The sequence below is a fragment of the Panthera pardus genome, unplaced genomic scaffold, assembly GCF_024362965.1.
Source record: "Panthera pardus isolate Hobbes unplaced genomic scaffold, ASM2436296v1 HiC_scaffold_6, whole genome shotgun sequence".
NCBI classification, from domain to species: domain Eukaryota; kingdom Metazoa; phylum Chordata; class Mammalia; order Carnivora; family Felidae; genus Panthera; species Panthera pardus.
This window is the reverse complement of record NW_026526991.1, coordinates 74,288,210-74,312,562: the sequence shown is the minus strand read 5'-3', so window position 1 is coordinate 74,312,562 and position 24,353 is coordinate 74,288,210. Positions and strand designations below refer to the sequence as shown.

The 24,353-nt window shown below is 33.1% G+C and overlaps 1 protein-coding gene across 5 annotated transcripts in view; it reads left to right on the top strand.

The window, feature by feature from the left end:
• Positions 1-24,353, top strand: part of CUNH12orf40 (chromosome unknown C12orf40 homolog) — a 263,127-nt gene that overhangs the window by 206,925 nt on the left and 31,849 nt on the right. For all 5 annotated transcript variants that reach the window (XM_053895208.1, XM_053895206.1, XM_053895210.1 and 2 more), the window contains 7 exons: positions 1,497-1,629; positions 2,047-2,080; positions 3,194-3,382; positions 5,971-6,086; positions 19,096-19,625; positions 19,925-19,994; positions 21,055-21,115. In XM_053895208.1, the coding sequence (XP_053751183.1) occupies positions 1,497-1,629; positions 2,047-2,080; positions 3,194-3,382; positions 5,971-6,086; positions 19,096-19,625; positions 19,925-19,994; positions 21,055-21,115 (1,133 nt within the window). The remainder of the gene's footprint in view (positions 1-1,496; positions 1,630-2,046; positions 2,081-3,193; positions 3,383-5,970; positions 6,087-19,095; positions 19,626-19,924; positions 19,995-21,054; positions 21,116-24,353) is intronic.

Genomic DNA, 24,353 nt, shown 5'->3' with positions numbered 1-24,353 from the left:
ATTTATTTAATAAAACTCTTCATTTGTATGAAGTTTATTTATTAATTTGTCTTCTGTTATAGAGTCCCTAGCTGAGAATTTAGAAGAGTAGAGGAAAAACATATTTTTCCTTCCCTACAAAAGCAAAAGTTTATTAGTGATGGTATTAGGAGGAGGACCTTTAGAAAGTGATTAGGTCATGATGTTGGAGCCCTCATGAATGAAATTAGTGCTTTTAAAAGGAGACCCCAGAGAGTTCTTCTTGCTTCTTTCACTGTGTGAGGACACAGTGAAGAGACAGCTTTCTCTGAACCAGGACTGAGGCTGTCACCAGACCCTGAGTCTGAGAACACTTTGATTTTGGACTGCCAATTTCCAGACTGAGAAATTAATTTCTGTTGTTTATAACCACCCAATCTATGGCATTGTGTTAGTGCAGCCTGAATAGATTAAGACTCTTTACTAAAAGAAAGGGCACTGGTGCCGCTGGGCCACTGCTAGAATCAGGGACTTGAATATCATCAAGATTTTTTTCTCATTTTAGATATTAACTTAATTCTCTCAGGTTGTCTTTTTCATTTAGGCTTAAAACTTGACCTTAAAAAAGTAATATTGTTCATCTCTCCTGTTTTGCCACAAGGGAAACACTGAGAGTTGTTGCTTGGTTCTGAGTTTTAAAATTTTACTGAAAGGATACTACCTTGCCCTATTGGTGCCAGGTCCTAGCACTGGAACAATTATTTATAACCACAAGGATGTGATCCTATTATTGATTCATCTTGGGTCAGATGGCTGCCCCTAAATCAATCATTTTTCTAGAGACAGGGTTTTATAGGAAGATAGGAAGTTCTCTATGCAAACCATATAGCTGGTGTGTATGTAAAAAGCATTTTTCAGAAAAGGAAAGTAGTTAAAAGTACTGAGCAGACCAAATCGTGATATCTTGTATAAGGAGAGAAAAGACTTATGTTTCTATCAAGTTTAAAAATCTAGGGGCACCTGAATGCTCAGTAAGTTGAGTATGCTTAACCGACTAGGCCACTCAAGTGCCCCATGAGTGACTGACTCTTGATTTTTGGCTCAGGTCATGATCTCACAGTTGTGAGGTCGAGCCCTGCAGTGGAGCCTACTTAAAAAAAATCTGTTAAGAGAGATAGAGTTAATGAAGTACAATAAACTGCTGTAAGTGCTATAATAGAGAACATATGTAGTGGTATGGACATGTATTACATAGCATCTGATATAGTTGGGGGGTCAAGGAAGTTTGGGGAGAAGAAAACAATAGAACTGAATTATTATGGCCCTTTTTATGAGGACTATGTAAGATGATGAAAAAGAGATGATTTGAATTATTTATGACAGTTTTTAGTGCTGTAATGACTTCTAGTACATATAGAATATAGGTAGTTTTAGTAGATTTCTAAGATGTATATTTATTTAATGAACATTGTATATCAAACATTGTTTTTAAAAGATTTTATTCTTATTTCTTATAATTATAATTTTTTTCATTATAGAAACTGTGAGAAAACCAACCTATGTGAATATGCATAGAGATATAAAAATGCCCTTAAGAAAGCATGATTTAGAACTTCCAATGTCACCTCACTATATACCATCTAAGCTCTGCATTGATGATGTAGAAAACAAGTAGGTTTTATCTAGGTTGTATATTATTTAGGTATTTAAACAGGTCATTATCAGTACTGTTTTATTCATTGGAAAATGTACAAAGGACTTACTCTTCTAGCTGTTTGTTTTTTTTTTGTTTTTGTTTTTTTTTTTTTGGTTTGGCTGTTTACAGTATTATTAAACTATTAAGACCTTTATCAAATGAGCTAATGTTTATACTATGTATTTTATGTGTAGTTTGACTTTCCTTATCCTAAAAATGTCTCTTGAGTAATAATATAATTTTTATAAAATTAGAGAATGATTTAGAGTTCTATATGTTTTTGTGTATTTGTATACAACTATGCATTTTAAATATATAGAAAAAGATAAGTTTATTGCCAGCTATTTTTTTTAACCTTAACATTTTCTTTTCATTTGTATGTACTATCAAAGACTAGGCAACAAGAAAGAACTTGCCCCAGTTCAGGTGAGATTTAAAACAAAAATGTTTAAGTTACTTTAACAATCGTGACATACCATCAAATGATATAAATTTTTCAAATATCAGAGAAAATTGTCCTTTAAAATTTTGTTTACAGTCTTAAATTATTTTTAAAGTTTTTTTTTTTTATTTTAATTTTATTTTTTATTTTTGAAGGAGAGAGAGAGACAGAGCATGAGCGGGGGAGGAGCAGAGAGAGAGAGGGAGACACAGAATCTGAAGCAGGCTCCAGGCTCTGAGCTGTCAGCACAGAGCCTGATGTGGGGCTTGAACTCACAAACCGTGAGATCATGACCTGAGCCAAAGTCGGACGCTTAACCAATGGAGCCACCCAGGCGCCCCTAAAGTTTTCAATATGAGAAAATTATACTTTAAGAATATTTTAACTGATTGTTTATGAGGAACCCTTTGGAGTTCTAGTAATGTAGATTAGTCCTCTGTGTATATAACAATTGATTCTCCTTGTTACTGATGAGCTACAAAGGATAATTCATTTGGGGATTCCTGATTTGGGTTAATATGATAAGCTGAGAAATTCCTCTCTTCTAGCATAGTGACTGGATTATTTTATATCAAATTATTTTCAATATTTCCACTGGTCTCAAGATTATTTTTTTCAATGTATTGCAAGTGATTTTTTAGTAAATAAAATTTTAATCAATTAGAAAATCTATAGATTGTGATTAAAGCTTGAAATTTTAAGGTTTAATGCTACATTATTATCTTTCTTTGCTTTGAATTGCCAAAATTAAACTACATCAGAGAATGGCAGTGATACCAAAATCTTTTGGAAATCTTTTTACCTGAATTGTGCGTCAGTGAAACTCAAATTTCCTGTCATTTGGAGATGGCATGAAACTTGAGGGTGGATCAGTAGTAAGAAAGGCAGACGGAAAGGAGCTCTTAAGTACAATTTTAGTTGATAACCTATCATGTCTTAACCTCTCTCGTCTTAAGAAATCTTGTTAATTACTGATGACTTACTTTTCCTTGGAACTTCTTCTGCAGTCCATGACCTTTTCCACTTCTATTTGACTTTCCTCTTTTCTAGTTTATATATTTTGGCAAATCGAATGGTTGTATCTTCTTTTCCTATAGTTGTCACAAGTAATGGACTCAGAAAGAATGTTTGAACCTCAGTTCAACAGAATAGAAAATTGCAGTTTTACTCCACCATCCTTCGCAGCAGAGTTATCTTCTAACAGAAACATTACAAAACAAAATTTCATTCCCAGAACAGCACCTAGTCCTCAGAAAGTTGCATATGAAAAAAAGCAGGATGAGCAGGTACATTTAAATCACTAGACTTAGCATTTTATATTATTGTATTTTTATGAAATGCTCTTTTTTTTCTGTTCTGATGGATTTAAAAAATAATGGTTGTGAATTGCTATAGATATAGCCAATTTAGGATGTCAGGTATAATAATTCCTCTTTGGTCAAAATTTAATTGTCTGCACTGTAAAAGATTATGAATTCAAAAACTGGAATGTTCCTTAAAAATATTTGAAATCATCATCCTTTTATAAAATAATTGACAGTGAAATTGAAAATAGTTCAGTATGAGTATATAAGAGCTGATGATGGTAATCACAGTAAATGACTAGTTGGTGATGTCATGGTGGCCCAATTTGTATGATATGGAAAGGACCCTATGAAGAGCAGTACATAATCTCAGTGATGTCATGGTAATCCATTAAATTAGGAGTTGGGATGGCTTGATTCTTTTTTATGATTTGACAGGTGACAACTGGTTATGTGCACTTGAATTCAAACTATACAAATCTTTTTGTATAGATAGAGATGTGTAGTGCTAAAATGTTCTGTCAGTGAATTCTCTAAAATTAAAAATCTAAAAACATCCAGAGTTTAAAATTCTGAAATATATCTGCCATAGGCCATACAAGTAGTCATTTTATTAGATTATATAGAGAGTTTTAAAAAAATAAATAAAATTATGTATTATACTAATGTATAGTGGTAGTAGGGGGAAATGGTTATATAAACATGATGTCTTGTTAATGGCAATATTTAGTTTTGAATTTTTCCCATTTTTTTTAGCATGCACTGGTTTTATGCCATATTTCTGTATTTGTCACTTATAAATGAATTTATAATTTATAAATTTGTAATTGCAATTTTATAAATTATAGTTATATATGGTATGTTATATATAATATATAATGATATGATTCAGTTTTATTAAGATATTTATTAAAATATGTTTTCTGTTTTCCAGAGAAGAGAAAATGAAGTATTATATTCCAGTGATATGTTATCCTTACTAATATAAGGATCCATTAACTTTGGAATGATACAATAAAAACCATTTAGTTATTAGTTTGCATTTTATAAGACTAAAATGTGCATCCTAGATAGATTATGGGATAGAGAGAATAAAACTCTCTGTAATCTCTACTTAAATAATCTTTGCTTTTAGGCTGCAGGTTAGTGATTATCTCCAGAGGGGTAAATAATAATATACTTAATACCCAGAAGAGAAAATTAAAGAGAGAGGCTAATGTTCTTGTCCAGGATGTAGTGTCACATTGTGAAGTATTAGAGAAGTCTTTAATTGCTTATTTGGAGTGGTTTCAAAAAAAGTGAGAAGAATTAAAATGGAACTGTAAAACAAAAATGAGTTGAAAAAACAGGCTAGAAGAAAAAGTAGGCTTTGGCTTGCTGGTCTTTGAAAAAGTAGTATAGAGCCAACATATAGTATTCTCTTCTCTTTTGGTCTGTTTTTGTTTCTCACTTCATGAGATGACTTTGTCCCTGCATTTCTGTCACTGTTTCTTTGAAACTGAGATGTGAGATGTATTTCCAGACATTACTTCTAGCTCTCCCTGACTTTTGACTCCCCCTCTTTTTCTGAATATCTCTTTTGTTTTCCCTTGTTTCATTTTGTTTTGTTTTTTACTGACTTTCTGTCATTGGTTGTCTTTGGACTTCTCATTTCTATGTTTCATGGCTAATAAATAAAATGTGTTACAAATATAAATTATTATTACTGGATAGATTAGTGTTGGGCCACTGTAATGTCATACATTATATGGTACCATCCATATTAACACATGGATTACCTCATCTGGTTCCACAAGTTTTTCCATATGTTCCCCATTTTGGACTCAATGATACTGATATTCAGAAAGATTAAAGTAGCATTCTAAAATTACTCAGTAAATGGAAAAAACAGATAAGTACAGCTAGTTTTTTTTTTTTTTCTTTTTTTTAGACAAATTATTTTCTGTCAGAGACAATTTGCTCAATTGTATATAACCATTCATCTATCTGTGGACATTTGGGCTGTTTCCACACTTTGGCTATTATTGATAGTGCTGCTATAAACATGGGGGTGCATGTGTCCCTTTGAAACAGCACACCTGTATCCCTTGGATCAATACCTAGGAGTGCAATTGCTGGATCATAGGGTAGTTCTATTTTTAATTTTTTGAGGAACCTCCATACTGTTTCCAGAGTGGCTGCACCAGCTTGCATTCCCACCAACAATGCAAAAAGAGATCCTCTTTCTCCGCATCCTCGCCAACATCTGTTGTTACCTGAGTTGTTAATGTTAGTCATTCTGACAGGTGTGTAAGGTGGTAAAAAATATATATATTTGTTAACCTCTGAGAAAATGGTACTCCTCATAGTATCAGTTCTGTTATTTTAATAATCATGTAAATACCGGTATTGCTTTTATTGCTAGCACATTATTTTGTTTTCAATAAGGACACAATTACTTTCTTTTAAACCAGAAAAGACTTTTTTTTATTTGCATATAGAGATCCACTTGAATGGTATTTTATGGTAAATAATTTAAATTGTGTATATGTACATTTACCATTTTGGCAGATTCTTCTTTCTTTTTTCAGCTCATTAAAGTTAATTATTCTAATAGTTTGGTTTCCAAATTAAATGAAAATCAAGATGCTCTCAGTCCATCATATAAAACAGCACAATTTGGGTCATTATTCGAAAGATTAAACAGGTAAGCAAAGATTTTTAATTTTTTAAGTAATCTCTACACAAAACATGGGTCTCAGACTTAACAACCCTGAGATCAAGAGTCACATTCTCTACCAACTGAGCCAGCCAGGCGTCCAGGAAAGCAGTCTTTGAAGGAAATAAAGAGGCTGCAGCATTCTTTGAGTATTAATTTGATTTTAATGGACACATTTTTTTAGAAATGTAGACAAACCTAAGTAATACTTCTAGAAAAAACACTGGAAGTTAAATAAGCATTTAATTAAAATAGTTTTAAGTAATTATTTTCTAATGTGCACAGTCTACCTTTCAATTATTTAAAAAAGCTCTTTTGAGCCAACGTGTTTGCATTTGTTTTATAACATCCATAAATTGCTAGTTCTTTTTCTGTATCATAAACATATTTATTTTTCATATTTGTGGTAGTTGATCAGTGCCCCACTTTTATTTTCTAGCTATTTGTATATAAATCCTGGCTCATTGTTTTAAAATCCATTAAACTTGTAAAACCAGTTTGAATCACTCTTGGTAATCGTGGTGAGAAACCTTGACTCTGTAATCCTATCCCAGTATTCCTCATTTTAGTAAATGACACTACTGTTCACTCACCTGCTTACACCAAAATTAAAGTTGTCCTTGATTGCTTCCTTTCCTTCAACTGCCAATATCTGTTACATCAACAAAGTATTGCCACTTCTGTACTTTAATAAACTTTAAAGTTAACTACTCACATTTCTACCTCAATAGGTTCCATCCCAGTCTCAGCCACTACTGACTATAGCCTGGATAATTGTAATAGCCACATAACAGTTCTTTTTGTTTTCTCTGTCCTGAGATCCATTTATTATTATTATTTTTTTACAGTTCTATTGATGTATCATCAACGTGCAACAAACTGAATTTATCTAAAATGTGCACTTTGCTAAATTTTGACCTGTATCAAATATAATGAACATATTCATCATCATTGGTAGTTTCTTTGGGCATCTTTGTAATCTTCCTCTGGCCACTTCACATCCCTTACTCTCAGCCTAAGGCAACTGCTGATCTGCTTTCTATTAGTCTGTATTAATTAGTCTGTATTTTCTAAAATTTTATGTAAGTGGCATCATATAGTACGTTGTCTTTTTGGTCTAGTTTCTTTCACTCAGCATAATTATTTTGAGATTCTTCTATGTTGTTTGTTGTGTGCATTGATATTCAATCCTTTTTATTGCAGAGTAGTATTCCATTGTATGGACACAGCACAATTTATTCATCTGTTGATGGACATTTGGGTTTTTTCCCCTCCAATTTTGGCTATTCCAAACAAAGCTGCTATGAAAGTTCATATAAAAGTCTTTGGACATACGCTTTCATTTCTCTTGGGTAAATATCTGCAAGTGGAATGGCTGGGTCATATGATAGGTGTATATGTAACTTTTTTTAAGGAACCAACAGACTATTTTCCAGAGTGATTTGAATCATTTTACATTCCTGTCAGCAATGTATGAAAGTTCCAGTTGCAACACTTCCTTGACACAGTTGGTACAGTCAGTCTTCTAAGATTTAGTCAGTAGTAGTACAGCTTTCTCCCTCTATGTGAAAGCAGAGCATTCCTATGAAACCTTTCATAAATTGAAATGGTGTTGTAAAGCAAAGAAGCAATTACAATTAACTTATATGGAAAATTTTTGGAGCTTTCCCAGACCCCAAAAAATAATCTCCCTTAGGTTTTTCTAATACCTTAGGACACATCTTGTCAATGATGCACAAAATAAATTGGGATAAGGCACAGATGCGCGCAGACACAGTTCAAAGCTGCAGTAGCTTGATGCTGAGATGCTGGGTGTAGTTCTGGGGAAGGAGCCTGGCAGTGCCACTCTTGCTGCTCAGGGTACGGTGTGCATGCCGCGTCTCTGACAGCTTGCTGCAGAACAAACACTGACTGACAGCTGTTTTCACTTTTCACCTTTTTTTTTTTTTTTTGTAAAAGCAAAAATCCTTTTCAGATTTCCTTGGGTTAGTAAAAATAGGTACTAACGTAGATCCTTTCATAAAAGCGAAGTGGCATAATGTAAGCTTTTGAAAAGGCTGGATACATGTATCTCATTGTGGTTTTAATTTTACATTTCCCTAACAACTAATGATGTTCACAGCTTTTCATGTGCTTATTAGCTATTTGCATATCTTTGGTGAAATGCTTACCCTTTTTATTTCTGTAATTTTCTTTTTGAAGTAAAAAAAGGTTTTGATTTTGATTGAAATCCAGTTTATTAATTTTTTCATTTATGAATCTTGCATATGGTGTCATAGCTAACGAATCTTTGCTTAAACCAGGGTCATGAAGGTTTTCTCCTGTCTTGTAGTTTTAGATCTCACATTTAAATCTGTGATCCATTTTGAGTTAATTTTTATATATGGTGTGAAGTGAATTTCAAAATTCATCATTTACATTTGTGGAAAGGAAAGAAAATCTTTTCCCCGCTGAATTGTTTTGGCACCTTTGTTGAAAGTCAGTTCACCGAAAAATGTAATTTATTTTTCCCTTGGAATCTCAGTTCCATTCCATTGATCAATCATGTCTGCTTTTATATTAGTGCCATGCTGTCTTTATTACTATAGCTGTACTGTAAGTTTTGAAATTGGGAACTACATTAGTCCTTTAATTTGTTCTTCTTTTTGCAAAATGTTTTGGCTCCTAGGTCTTTGCATTTCCATCTAAGTTATAGGATCAGCCTGTCAGTTTCTATTTAAAAAAAGAAAAAAAGAAAGAGCAAGAGAGAGAAAGCAAGCCCACTTGGAATTTGGGGATCAACTTGGGGAAAATTGTGATTTTAAAATTAGTGATTCTTCCAATCCACAAGCATGAATTGTTTTTCCTATTAGTTTCTTTCTTTTTTTTTTTTTTTTTGAATGCAGATTTCATTCATAGTAATATGAATGAAGCTTTCTTCATAGTAATCCTAAATTTGAACTGTTCCAGATGTCCATTAAGAATAGAATATTAAAGGGGTGCCTGGGTGGCTCAGTTGGTTAAGCATCCAACTTCAGCTTGGGTCATGATCTTTCGGTTCGTGGGTTCAAGTTCCACATCGGGCTCTGTGCTGACAGTTTGGAGCCTGGAGCCTGCTTCAGATTCTGTGTCTCCCTCTCTGCTCCTCCCCTGCTTATGCTCTCTGTCTCTCTCTGTCTCTCTCTCAAAAATAAACATTAAAAAAATATTATACGTACACGTGCAACTAGTGAAACATTGTGTGTCAACTCTACTTCAATACAAAGAATAGAGTATTATATAATCATATAATGGAATAATACACAGAAATGGAAAAGAATGGACTACTGATAACATGCAGTAGCAAGTAACAACATGGATGAAACTCCATACCAAAGAGGACCATTGTATAATTCCATGTATATGAAGTCCAAAGACAGCCTTGATTAATGTATGGTGACAGCAAACAGAATGGTGGTTACTGTTGGGAGTTATAAACTTGGAGGAGCATGAGAAAACCTTCCAGTATGCTTGAAATGTTCTCTCTCCCCAGCCCCCACAGTTTTATTGAGATATAACTGACAAAAATAAATTCAAATAAGTCGTATGTTTAAGGTGTTCAACATGATGATTTGATATACATATATGTTGTGATATGATTACCACAGTCAAGGTAACTAGCATATTCATCACCTTATGTAGTTACCTTGTGTGTGTGTGTGTGTGTGTGTGTGTGTGTGTGTGTGTGTGTGTGTTAAGTCTATGTAAGAGATGCTCTGTTAACAGATTCCAAATATGTAATGTATTATTCTAGCCCCTATGTTGTACATTAGTGACAAATATAACTTACTTGTGTTTTAACTGGAAGTTTGTACCCTTTGACTAATATCTCCCCATTTCCACCCCCACCCCCCCACCCCCTTCCCCAGCCTCTGGCAGTTCTGCTCTTTGCTTCTTGGAATGTGACTTTTTAGATTCCACATATAAGTGAGGTCACATGGTATTTATATTTCTGTGTCTGGCTTATTTCACTTAGCGTAATGTCATTCATATTCATCCATATTGTCACAAATGTCAGGATTTCCTTATTTTTTTATGGCTGAACAATATTCCATTGTATTTAATCTTTAATTTCTCTTAGTGTAATGTATTGCGTTCAATAAAGCCTTGTGCTTCCTTGGCTAAATTTATTCCTAAGCATTTTATTCTTTTTATGCTTTTGTGAGTGGTATTATTTTCTTAGTTTCATTTTTGAATTGTTCTTTGCTGGTATATAGGAATACAATTAATTTTTTAAGATTGATCTTGTCTCCTGTGACCTTGTTGAACTCATTATTAGTTCTACTAGTGGTTTTGTAGATTCTTTAGGTTTTTCACTATTACTGGATTATGTTGTCTATAAATAGAGATATTTTTAATGGTTTTTCAGTCTGGATGCCTTTTACTTCTTTTTCTTGCTGACTGCAGTGACTAGAATCTCTAGTATAGTGTTGAATAGCAAACAAGCAAGGCAAGAGTGGGCATGCTTGTATTATTCCCAGTCTTAGAGAAAAGCATTTAGCCTTACACTATCATGATGTCAGTTGTAGGTTTTTAGTAGGTGCCCTCTATCAGGGTTAGGGAATTCCCTTCTATCCCTAGTTCTTTGAAAGTTTTTAGCATGGATTTTGTCAAATGTTCTTTCTGTGTCTCTTGAGATTATCTTGTAGGTTTTTTTCTTTTATTCTATTAATATATTGTATATTACTTTATTTTCAAAAGTTAAACCACCTTAGGTTCCTGGGATAAAAGCTGCTTGATCTTGGTATATAATCCTCTTCATATCTCGTGGGATTTGGTTTGCTATTATTTTGTTGATAATTTTTACATCTCTGTTCGTGAAGAAATTGGTCTGATTTTTTTCTTGTGATGTTTTTGGCTTTGGTACTAAAGTTGATACTGACTTTACGGTAGAGTGAGTTGGAAAATGTGTCCTCTATTGAAGGAATTTGTGGAGGATTTATATTTTTTCCTTAAATGTTTTTGCACCTGCTTTACTTAATGGGATGACTTTTAACTACTATATATATTTTTTAATGTCTTTAGGTTTTCTAATTTCTTCTTGAGTCAATTGTGGCAATGTGTGTTTTTCTAAGAATTTATTCATTTCATCTAAGTTGTGTAATTTGTTAGCTGTGTGATAAAGTTGTTTATAGTATTTCCTTGAAAACCTTTTAATTTCCTTAAAGTTGGTAGTGATGTCCCTTCTTTAATTCTAGATCTGTGTATTTCTTCTTTTTCTTTCTTGGTCAATATAGCTAAAGATTTTATTGATATTTTTAAAGAACTAAGTTTTGCATTTCATTTGCTTTCTTTGTTATTTTTCTGTTTTCCATTCCATTGATTTCTGTCTTAATGCTCATAATTTCCTTTTTCTGCTCGCTTTGGGTTTAGTTTGTCCTTTGTGTGTGTGTGTGTGTGTGTGTATTTATTTTGTAGATTCTTAAAGTGTAACTTTAACTTACTGATTTGATATTTTCTTCTGATTTAATATAAGTATTTAAAACTGTAAATTTCCCTCTAACCAATGCTTAGAGGTCAACCAATGATTGCTTGGAGGTTGTGTTTAAACATATTGAGCTAATAAGGCTTTTTTTCTGTGTGCAAGAACTCACATTCAGTCAGGAATGAGTAGATACCTGATGCCCTCTCTTGAGTGTGTATACAGCTTTACACATGTATGCAGCCTTTCAGACTGCTGGGGTATTTGGGAGTTTTCTCGATCTCCCTATGAAATTTCTGGATGGTTTTTTGCTTGCTCCAAATATAGCAACCTCAGTTAGCTGTGGTGATGGGCTTTCCTGAGGGCTTGCCACCAAGGTAATGTTATTTTTGGCAAATTCCCTGGGCATGGGGCTCCTCTGTCTTCATTCCTAGACTACTAAGCATTGGTAGAGCTATCAGCCATGGAGCTGGGGGTGGGAGGGAGGTAACTTCCCAGGGCTCCACAGTGGTAAGTGTTCACTGTTAAGGTTTAGTATTTTTTCTTGAAGTACTGCTTCTCAGTTTATTGTATGCCTTGGTTACTCTCCAGATTCTGAAATGATTGTTTCTGCAAGTGTTACCTGTTTCTGTCATTGCTTTTGGGCGACAGGATTTGCCAGACTTTTCACTTACTCCAAGAGTCTGTCCCATATTGATTAATTTTTGAATGTTAAATAAGCTTTGTATTCAGGAGATAAACTCTACTTGTTATAGCATGCTATCGTTGTTATGCATTCTTGTTTTTGATTTGCTAAAATTTTATTAGGAATTTTTGCATTAATCTTTATGAGGGTTATTATTTTCTATATTTCTTTCCTTGTGATAACTTTGTCTGGTTTTGAAATCAGCCTAACGTTGATGTAGTAGGGTGACTTGGGATGTATTCCCTAATGTGTAATTTTCTGAAGGTTTATGTAGAATTGATACAATTTCTTCCTCAAATGTCTGATAGAGTTCATCAATGAAGCCAATTGGTATGGAGTCTTTTTTTGTGGGAAGGTTTTTTTAAAAACTATAATTTCCATATTTTACTAAATACAAGGCTAGTCTGAATATTTTTTCTTTGAGTGAAATTTGGTAGTTTGTCATACAAGGATTATATCTATGTTTTATCTATGTTGTAGAATTTATTGACTGGAAATTAATAATAATCTCTTGTTATATATTTAAAATTTTTAACATTTGTAGTGATGTCTTTTCTCTCCTTGCTAATACAGATAACTTATGTCTTTCCCTTCTTTTTCCTGTTTTAAATTGAAGTATAATTGGCCTGTAACATTATAGTAGTTTAAGGTACAGTGTAATTAAATATTTGTATACATTGTACAATAATCACAATAAGTATAGTTACCATCTGTCAGGATACAAAGTTACAAAATTCTTATGTTGAGAATTTCTAAGATTTAACTCTTAGCAAATTTCAAGTACGCAATACAATATTAATTGACTATAGTCACCATGCTATAGTCACCATTACATTCCCATGACTGACTTATTTTATAATTGGACTTTTTACCTCTTGACCAACTTGACCCATTTCACCCACTCCCCAACTTCCCTCCCCTCTGGCAACCACCAGTCTGTTCTTTGTATCCATTAGTTTTGTTTTGTTTGTTTGTTTTTTTTCTTTATTTTTTAGGTACATAAGTAAAATTAAGTTATTTTTCTTTATTTCTCTGGCTTATTTGATTTAGCATAATACCCTCAAGTTCCATGTATGTTGTTACTGTTCCATGTATGTTGTCATGTTAATGACAAGATTTCATTCTTTTTTATAGCTAATAGTATTTCATTATATATATATATATATATATATATTGAATTGAATATATATAATATATATAAATATATATTATATGTATATATATAATATATATATAAATATATATATAATATATTATATATACATATATAATATATTATATTTATATATAAATATAAATTATATATATAAACATATATAAATATATATACATATATATAATATATAAAATATAAATATATATAAATATATATATATATAAATATATATATATATATATATTTTTTTTTTTCCCCATCTTATTTATCCATTCATCTATCATCGATGGACACTAGGTTGTTTCCATATCTTGGCTATTCTAAATAATACTGCAGTGAACATTGGAATGCATATATCTTTTTGCTCCCCCCACCCCCAGATTATTCTTATTTAGAGATGTTTACCTAGGGCGAAAGCTGAGGTCATTCATCAGAGATCATTTTTCTTATCCAGTAAAGGTATTTTAGTGCTGTAAATTGTCCACTAACTGGTCCTTTTGCTGTATTCTCCAAATTTTGATATGTTTTGTTTTAATTTTCATTCAGTTAAATATCTTCCTAATTTTTCTTTTGATTTCTTTTTCAGTCTATGAGTTAGTTAGAAATTTGTTGTTTGATTCCTAGACATCCTAAGGCATTCCTGTTATCTTTCTAAATTAGTTCCATTGTGGGCAGGAAACATCCTTTGTATGACTTGAATCCTTTCACATTTGTTGAGACTTGTGTTATGGTCAAGAATGTGGTTTACATTTTTTGTGATTATTGATATGGTAGGGTTTCAATAGGTTCTCTTATTATTTTTTTATTTGTCCCATATCTGTTTATTTTTCCTCTTTTTCTACCTTTTTTTAATTTGAGTGGGTTTTTTTAATGGCTTAATTTATTTTTTTTCTTGGCTTATTAGTTATGTCTGTTTTGTTTTTCAGTGGTTGCTTTAGTTTATAGTATATATTTTAACTTATCACAGAGTATCTTAAAATTTTACCACTTCAAGTATACTATAATAACATAGTATGCTTCCATTTTTCCATTCTGGCCTTTGTGTAGTTATATTCATATATTTTACTTACATACATGTTACGGATACAGTAATATATTATTGCTTATCTGTAAAAAGAGCTAAAAAATGAGAAAACATGTTTTTTATATTTAAGTACAAATTTACTGTTTTTGATGGTCTTCATTATTTTGTGTAGATCTAGATTTCCATCTGGTGACATTTTCCTTCTAAAGACTTCCTTTAATATTTCTTCTAGAAGGGTCTGCTAGTGATTAATTCTTTAATCTTTTGTGTATTTGTCTCTCTTGTATTCTTTTTGAAAGATGTATTTTGACTTGCATTTTTGCAACAAGAAATATGCTGTCATTTTTAATATCTGTATATGCAGTATACAATTTTTCTGTTTTTAAGATTTTTCCATCATGTATTCTCTACCATCGACTTTCTACTATGGATTTTATCCATTGCTTAGGATGTTCATTTTCTTACCATTTCTTGTGTTTGGGCTGTGTTGAGCTTCTTAAATCTGTGAACTTACCATTTTTATCAAATTTGAAAACAGTTTAGCCATTAACTTTTAAAATATTTTTTTTCTGATTTCTTTCTCGTCTTTGGGACACAAATTTCATGTAAGTTAGCCCACTTGAAGTTGTGTCATAGTTTGCTAATGTTTTGTTTTTATATTTTCAATATTTTTTCCTTTATTTCACCTTACATAGATTATATTGCTTTATCTTCAAACTCACTAATTGTATATTCTTTGATGTCTCATCTTCTCAAATCTGTTCAGTATAGTTTTCATCTCTATAGACGTTTGATTTAATTTTTCTTTATATCTTCCATGCATTTATTTCAACATGCCTAGTCTTTCCTCTTTCTTCTTGAAAATAGGGAATATAGTCATAATAACTTATTTTAATGTCCTTGTCTACAAATTCTATCATTTGTGTCATTTCTTGGTCTATTTCTAATCGATTTTTCTTCTCATTATGGGTTGTAACTTTTGGTTTCTTTCTATTCCTGGTAATTTTGTTTGAATTATGTACATTATGAATTTCGTCCTTCGGGTGTCTGGAAATTTTTGTATCTGTATAAATTATTGTAAGCTTTCTTCTTGATACAGTTCAGCTACTTGAAAATAGTATGATCTTATTGAGGCTTATCTTAAAAACTATTTTTTTAAATGTTTATTTATATTGAGAGAGCAAGAGCGCACGAGCAAGTAGGGGAGGGGCAGAGAGAGAGGGAGAGAGAATCCCAAGCAGGCTGTGTTGTCAGTTCAGAGTCCGACACAGGTCTCAATCTCATGAATTGTGAGATCATGATCTGAGACCAAATTAAGAGTCAGGCACTTAACCCACTGAGCCACTTAGGTGCCCCGATGCTTGCTTTAAATTTTTAAGTGGGACCAGATATGCCTTTAGTCTATGGTTAATTTTGCCCCCTGCTGAGGTACACTTCTGAGTACTCTGATTCCTTTTGAATTATGAGGTTTTCCACTCTGGCTGATGGAAATACATTTTCCATCTATGTGTGAGTTCCTGGACTTGTTCCATATTCTCCTTTTAGATGTTTTATTCCCCTTCCACACCCCAGCCTTGGGTATTACTTCCTATGCATGTGCTGATCAGTACTCAGCTGGAGATTTGAGAACTCTCTGTAGATCTCCAAAGTTCTTTCTTTGAAGCACTTTCCTTCATGATACTTTGCCCTGTGAACTCTATTCTCTGTATGCTTTCTGAACGTCTAGCTCTGTTTTTTTCAACAAAGGGAATCTGTGAGCTCTGACTGGGTTGTCTATTTTTATTTTGTGGCTTTTTTTTTCTTGAGAGAGAGAGGGTGCAAGTGAGTGAGGCACAGAGGGAGAGAGAGAGAGAGAAGTGGGGCTCACCGGAGCTTGTGTTTTACCTCAAGTGGGGCTCATGCTCACCCAATGTGGGACTTGAACTCACAAACTGTGAGATCATGACCTGAGCCAAAGTCAGATGCTTAACAACTGAGCCACCCAGTCACCCCTGTTTTGTGGCTTTTATACTCTTTAGGCAGTAAGCTAGGAGCAATCCTAGGGTTCACCTCATTTGCTGCGTTTCCTCTCTCTCTCTCTCTCTCTCTCTCTCTCTCTCTCTCTCTCTAAGATCATTATCCTGTTCTACCAGATGGTTGATGTCTGAAAACTTTTGTGTCCTGTATTTTGTCCAATTTTTTAAATTGTGTCAATTAAAAGGGGAAATCTAGTTCCTCTTACTTGATACTGGCCAGTTGGAAGTTTTGAAATTTATATTCAGCTAACAATGAAACTCATATTTTTCAAGGCAAAATGCAAGTCAGTTTTACTTTTGTATGTAGAACCTTTCAGCGTTTCTTATTGCTCTCTTAACAAATAAAGCTCTATCCATATGATCCAGTAATTCTGCCACTGGGTACTTAACCCAAGGAAAATTAAAACACTAATGCAAAAAGATATATGCGGCCCTATGTTTCTTGCAGCATTATTTACAATAGTAAATTATGGAATCAACCCAAGTGTCCATCCATAGATGACTGGATAAAGAAGATGTATGTATATATCCATAATGGAATGTTACCCGCCATAAAAAAGAAGGAAATCTTGCCATTTGCAGCAACATGAGTGGATTTAGATATTATAATGCTGAGTGAAACAGGTCAATCAGAGAAGGACAAAACCATATGATTTCACTCATATGGGATTTAAGAAACAAATAAAAAAAGGGGCAAGAAACCAGACACTTAAATTTAGAGAACAAATTGGTGGTTACCAGAGAGGGATGGGTGGGGAGGATGAGTGAAATAGGTGAAGATTAAGAGTATATTTACTGTGATAAGCACTGAGTATGCATAGAATTATTGAATCATAATTTACACCTGAAACTAATATAACACTGTATGGTAATTATACTTGAATAAAAAAGTGAAGTTTTGTATACTCTGGGTTCTTTTAAAACCTTATATCATAGGTGTTCTTTCACTGATTCTATTCAAGCTTTATTCCTTTCTTTTTGTTCCTTAAGTGTGCTGCCAGTCTTACATCTATGCTTATTCTATTCCCTTGATGATGCTTACTCCTTTCTTCACATGTCTGGCCATTCTGTTTCTTTCTCTTATTTATCACTTCCTTACTAGGGACTTTCCTGACCAAACTATCTGATGCAGGACTTCTAACACAAGTTATTCCATCATGTGATCTTGTAGCATCTATATAACTGTTGTAATTATCTTTTTTATTTATTTCTTTTACCCTTTGTACTTATTGATGGTTAAGTATTTAATTATTTTAAGAATTTTCCTTTTTTCCCCAAAGTTTTTTTTATTTGTTTATTTATTTGTTTGTTTAGAGTGAGCACGAGCAGGGGATGGGGCAGAGAGAGAGGGAGAGAGAGAATCCCAAGCTGGCTTTGTGCTGTCAGTGCAGAGCCCAACATGGGGCTTGATCTTACAAACTGTGAGATGGTGACCTGAGCCAAAATCAAGAGTCGGACACTTGGCTGACTGACTCACCCTGGTGCCCTAATGGTTATGTATTTATAATTTTCCTGAACTAGAATATAAGCTGTGTTGTCTCCTTCTACATAGTAGGAATACATTAAATGTGTTTAATACACATAAATAAGCCTTCCTTTACTTTTTTTTTTTATTTAGAGTAATAAAATTTCTCTGGTGTTAAGATGTATATTACTGCATAGTATAGGTTATGTCTTTTGGTATAACATAATAGCATCATTCTGTCCAAAACATCAATGAGACCTATATTGTGAAACAGTGTAGGATCGTTATCTATGAACATACATGGGTAAAACATCTCTCACTGCTTAAAAGTAAACTTAACTCTTTTATCTCTCTGCCCACAACATATGGCATAGTGTCTGGAAACACAGCAGACATACATGCTCATTAAGTATTTAATAAATAACTTAAAAAATGGAAATCAGAGTTTTGGTAGTCTATATATCTTTTCTAAATTTCTTTGTTACCTCCAATCTTTGCAACAACTCAATCCCAGGTAAATTTGTTGATAGTCAATGGCAACAAAATCCAGAATATCTTGATTTCTAATTGTGTTCTATGATAGTTTTGATCTGATACAAATTGGACATGTTAGAATTATGATTTCCTCATTAGAAGGAACTTAAAAGTTATCTAGTCTTACCTTTTCATCTAATTTATCTTATATCTTAGATTACTTATATACACACTTGTATATATGTTTTTCTGCCTTGAGAACTTTAGAATTGTTAGGTTGAAAAAAAAGCTGTTCTAATATTCCCATGATTATTTGATTTTATGTTTTAACACAGGATAACTTTTCTCTGTACAGTCTTTAAATATCTTTCCCTGGTTAAATGAAGCAGCAGCTACACACAGTGTCTAGGTTATTCACTAGATCTTGTTACAGAAAACAAACTATATATAGGTTGGGCATATTTTGTTTTATTAATATAATAGTAAATTGAACCCATACTAATTTTTCATGATGAAATACTGAACTAAGTGTAGATTAATTTTATACTTACTAAAGCACTAGAAGAATACATTAGACAAATTTCCACCCAAAGCAATATTTTTTTAATTAAAAAAAATTAAAACATAGTCTAAGTAATTGTTAGTAGCTACTTGATATGTTCTCTAAGAATTTAAGTGCTTCAAAATGAAAATGCCCTATTTTTTTTCTTTCTAAATATGTTTTTATGTATCCCAAAGTCCAAGAAATAGGAATTTCCTTACTGGAAGACCTGTTACAGTTATGGGTGAAGATTGTGGAAGCATGAATGAGCAAAGACAAACAGACTTTATTACTGAAAAACAATCAGTACAACCTATTTGGAGAGAAAATAGAAGAGAGGTTTCAAATTTTCTTGAAGACATGAACCAGCCAACAGCCAGCCTTATATCAGAGAATTGTAACTCTTTTATTAGTGAAAATGTGATCAATTTATTAAACGCAGATCAACAGAGGATAAAGAAAACCTTTGACAAGTGTGGTTATGACAGTATGGGAGATAATTGCGCAAACACAAGTTCTGATAAAAATCATTCAGCTGGTCAATGCATTAGAAGTATTTTTACAGATCCAGAGTTGACTTTTAGTTGTTCAACTTTTAATGAAACACATTATCCAGAGAGGTGTCAGCCAAACAAGAAGTATCAGAAAGAGTACAACAATAATGAAAGAAATACTTTTACTATATCTTTTAAGAAGGATTGTTGTATAGCCAGCTCTGAAAATAAAGGTGAGTGTCATACACGAAAAACATAATTTATTGGGGTTTTTTTGTTTTCAGTTTTAGGTGTGTGTGTGTGTGTGTGCGCGCGTGCATGCGTGCCCTCGTGTGTGTGTGTGTGTGTGTGTGTGTGTGTGTGTGTGTGTGTGTGTGTGTGTTTAGGAAGCCTTATGAAATTAAAAATAGCATTGTATTACATGACTTTTTGTATCAGTAATTCCCCTCTGTATGGGTCATAAGCTTTAAATTAAAAAACAGAGATGGTCTATGTTAAGGTTTTGGTTCAGTGCATGTTTTTATTTTTAAAGGAAAATTTGAAAGTGATTGCCAAGAGAAGACACCACAGAATGAAATCCAGAAACATCCGGTGAATTATATGTAAGTTTTTAGGTAAATCCAGGGAATACAAATCAGGATCTAGTATGATGCATGTTGAAGGTTTGACCTGATGCAAAATGAGGTAGGCGAATAGCTGTCTGAGAGTGGGTAGACCAGCCTCAAGGAAGGCTTACCACTTACCAGAATCTTGGTAATACCACCCCACTTGAGAGTATGGTGCTCATATTTGCAGTGCAAAAATATCTGGAATGATAGTATTAATTAGATTTGGGAAAACTGACTTACGTATATATAAGAAACTTATATACCCACCATAGTGTCAGTTTATTAATTTATAGTAAGAAATAGAAGAGTCACACGTATAGCAATGCTTCCTTGCATGGTGAGCATATTTCCCAACTTTTGGCAGTTCTTTATGGGAAGATTGCTTGGTTAGTATAAAATCAGAACAAGAGAGTGATAGAATTTAAATATTAATAGCATAAGCAAGCATATTAACGTTTATGGGACTGTTATTATAGGTAATTAAACAAAAGTTCTAGTTTCAGAAGAGCACAAACTTTTTTTGTAGTGATTATGATGTAGTCAGATTTTGGTCATTGAAAATCATGAACTAGCATATATTTTTATTCTGAAAGTATTTCTTATGGAAACATTTAAAATGTATTTATAAAAAGAGTACATAAATGCTATTTTTATGGGATTGACACAACAAATTAATTAAAATGTAGATTCACGACTTAAAATCAACAAAGTAGCTACTTTGTTGACAGATACTCAAATTTTCAGAAACCTGTGAATAAAAAACATTGTAGGCCTTGAATTTTTGAATGTACTTTATGAAAGTGATTTAGAACATGGTCCTCAAATCTGGCTAAAGGTCCACATAACTTGAAGGGGTGATTTTTTTGAATTAAAAATGCCAAGTTTGATCCACATATAATAAATAAGCTCTTTAGGCTGGAGCTTATGAATCTGTTTTTTGAAAAGCTTCCCTTGTAATTCTGATCTGAAACCAACATTGGGAACAATAATTTAGAACAAGGGTTTTCAGTAGGATTAAAGCACGCTTTAAAAGCATCTTATTTATGATCCTTAGGGGTAATATCTCTTTGGAAGGATTGCATTCTAATCCATCATGGGACTTGGGATTTGGTGAGGTAAAGTACATCTTACATTATTTTTCCAATTAAGTCAGTTGTATTATGTGATAATATAATAATACTGGTTGGCAGTTTACTTTGGTTTAAAGTTTGATTTAAAGTTAGTTTTTATCAAAAAATTTCTTTTTAGGTTAATACTTTTTCTTTGTTTTATTTTTTTTCACTTTGGGGAAATTATAGCTTAGATGTAAAATTACCACCTTTTAAAAAAGTGTAACATGCTTTAAGATAAACCAATCTAGATACTTAAAAAATTCTTCTTATAAGTCCTATAAAATTTTTTCCAAGATGAAAACATCAGGTTTCAGTATCCTATGGTCAGCATAGTTATATGTTTAAGAATACTGAAAGATCTATAAGCACTGGTTATGTAAGTTATAACCACTGGTAATAATAAGGTAATAAGGGTGTGTGATTGTTTCAACAGTCCAGGCTGTGTGCTAGGAGCTTTATGTACTTTACTTCTAATCTCCAAGAGCCCGATCCTGTAAGGTCTTCAATGCAAAAGAGACTCAAGTTCAGAGAGATTAAAGAAATTGTTCAAGGTAACACACTCAAACCAGGATTCAGACTCTTACCTGACTCTGTATTTTCACATATACTAATTGTTTTCTCTTTTTCTATGATGAATATGCATTGAATACATAATATGTATTCATATAATAGAATTTATTGAGGGTCTCCTATATGCTAGACACTGTTGCAACAGTGGTGAAAAAAAGTTTTTGTTTTCTGAAGCTTACATTCTTTTATGCACCAGACACTGAAAGGTACAGAGAGGAAAGGGCATGGAACCTATCTTAGGGAAGCTATGGTAGCTAGCCTGAAACAGAAAAAAAGAACCTAGTACATTTAGATATATTGCTCCAATTACAAAGGTTTGTAGAAACTTAGTAAAAGACACTTCTTCTAAGTTTTTTAAAGGAGTTTTATGGTTTCAGTTCTCACATTTAGATCTTTAATCCATTTTGAATTCACTTTTATCTATGGTATACATAAAGTGGCCCAGTTTTCTTCTTTGGCATGTAGCTATCTGGTTTATTGGAAAGACTTTCCCCCATTGTTACTCTTTCTTCCTTTATTGTACATTAATTGACCATATAGATGTGGGTTTATTTCTGGGCTCTCTATCTTATTCCATTGATCTATGTGTCTGTTTTTGTGCCAGTACCATACTGTTTTGAGTTCTGTAGCTTTGTAGTATATCTTGAAATCTGGGATTGTGATACCTTCAGCTTTGTTCTTCTTGACCTTAGCAACATATTTCTGGTTTTGTTTCCTTAGGCAAGGGAAACAAAAGCAAAAATGAACCAAAATACACCCAAATAAAAGGCTTTTGTACAGCAAAAGAAACTACTGACAAAACAAGAATGCAACCTTCTTAATGGGAGAAGATAGTTGTAAATGGTATATCCAATAAGGGGTTATTATCCAAAATATATAAAGAACTCATACGGCTTAACACCAGGAAAGTAAACAATCTGATTTAAAAATGAGCAGAGGACCTAAACAGACATTTCTCCAGAGTAGACAGATACCTAACAAACACATGAAAAGATGCTCAATATCATTAATCATTAGGGAAATGCAAAACAGAACCACAATGAGATGTGATTTCACACCAGTCAAAATGGCCAGTATCAAAAAGATAAGAAATAACAAGTGTTGGCAAGGATGTGGAGAAAAGGAAACCCTTCTTGCAGTGTTGGTAGGAATGTAAATTGGTGAAGCTGCTTTGTAAAACTGTATGGAAGTTCCTTAAACAATTAAAAATAAAAACTCTATACAGTCCTAAATACTGGGTTATTTATCCAAAGAAACCAAAAACACTAATTTGAAAAGATATATGCGCCCCATTGTTTATTGTAGCCAAGATTTGGAAACAACCCAAATGTCCATCAGTAGATGAATGAATAAGAAATTGTGGTACGTGTGTGTGTGTGTGTGTGTGTGTGTGTGTGTGTGTACGACACACACACACACACACACACACACACAGTGGAATATTACTCAGCCACAAAAAAGAATGAGATCTTGGCATCTGTGACATGAATGGACCTACAGAGTATTATTATGCTAAGTGAAATAAATCAGAGAAAGACATACCATATTATTTTACTTATATGTGGAATAAAAAAAATGAACAAAAAACCTGGACTTTTAAATATAGGGAACAAACTGGTATTTGCCAGTGGGGAGGCTAATGAGGGATCGGCAAAATAGGTGAAGAGGATTAAGGGGTAAAACCTTCCACTTAAAAAAAAAATAAGTCACAGAAATGAAAAGTACAGTATAGGGAATGTAGTCAATCATATTGTAATAATGTATGATGATAGTTGGTAACTACACTTATGGTGAACATTGAGTAATATATAGGATTGTCAAATCAGTGTGTTATACACCTACAACTAATATAATCTTTTATGTCAGTTATACTTCAATAATAAAAAATAAAGATGACGGTTCTAAGTTTCATGGTCAGTCAGAGGAAGATGTGATAGAGGAGAACATTTTTGATTTGGGTGTAAGTTTACCAAATGGACAAACTGCCTTTATCCTATGAAGAAGGAACAATTTAGATAGAAACTAAGAGGTGAGGGAATATAGGTTGTTTTAGAAACTGTAAGTAAGGGGGTGCCTGGGTGGCTCAGTCAGTTAAGCATCTGACTTTGGCCCAGGTCATGATATCACAGTCTGTGAGTTCCAGCCCCGTGTCGGGCTCTGTGCTGACAGTTCAGAGCCTGGAGCCTGCTTTGGATTCTGTGTCTCTTTCTCTGCCCCTCCCCCACTCACGCTGTGTCTCTGTCTCTCAAAAAATGAATAAACGTTAAAAGAAAAAAAGAAACTGTAAGTAAGTTGTTTCATTCTACTTACTGTTATTGCTTCTACTGTAGCATAAATTATAAGGTGGAGGAATGGCAGGAGATAACGCTGGGCATTATAAAGGGCCAGGTCATAAAAGACTTTGTAGGATGTATAACAATTTAATTCCCTATCATCAAACAGCCACTAAAAATTTTTTAGCAGAGGAATATTACAAACATCAGAGTATTAAAAAGTTGAGGAGTGGCAGTGAGGATGGAAACAAGAGCTATCACAAAGAATTAGAAGGTCTAGTTTTGATAGAGCTTGGTGATTAGTTAAGTGAAAAGGGAAAAACTGAAGTCCTGTATTTATGGTTTGGGTAAAGGTTGATGGGATGATGCCACCAAGACTGAAAACATGGGAGATGGTT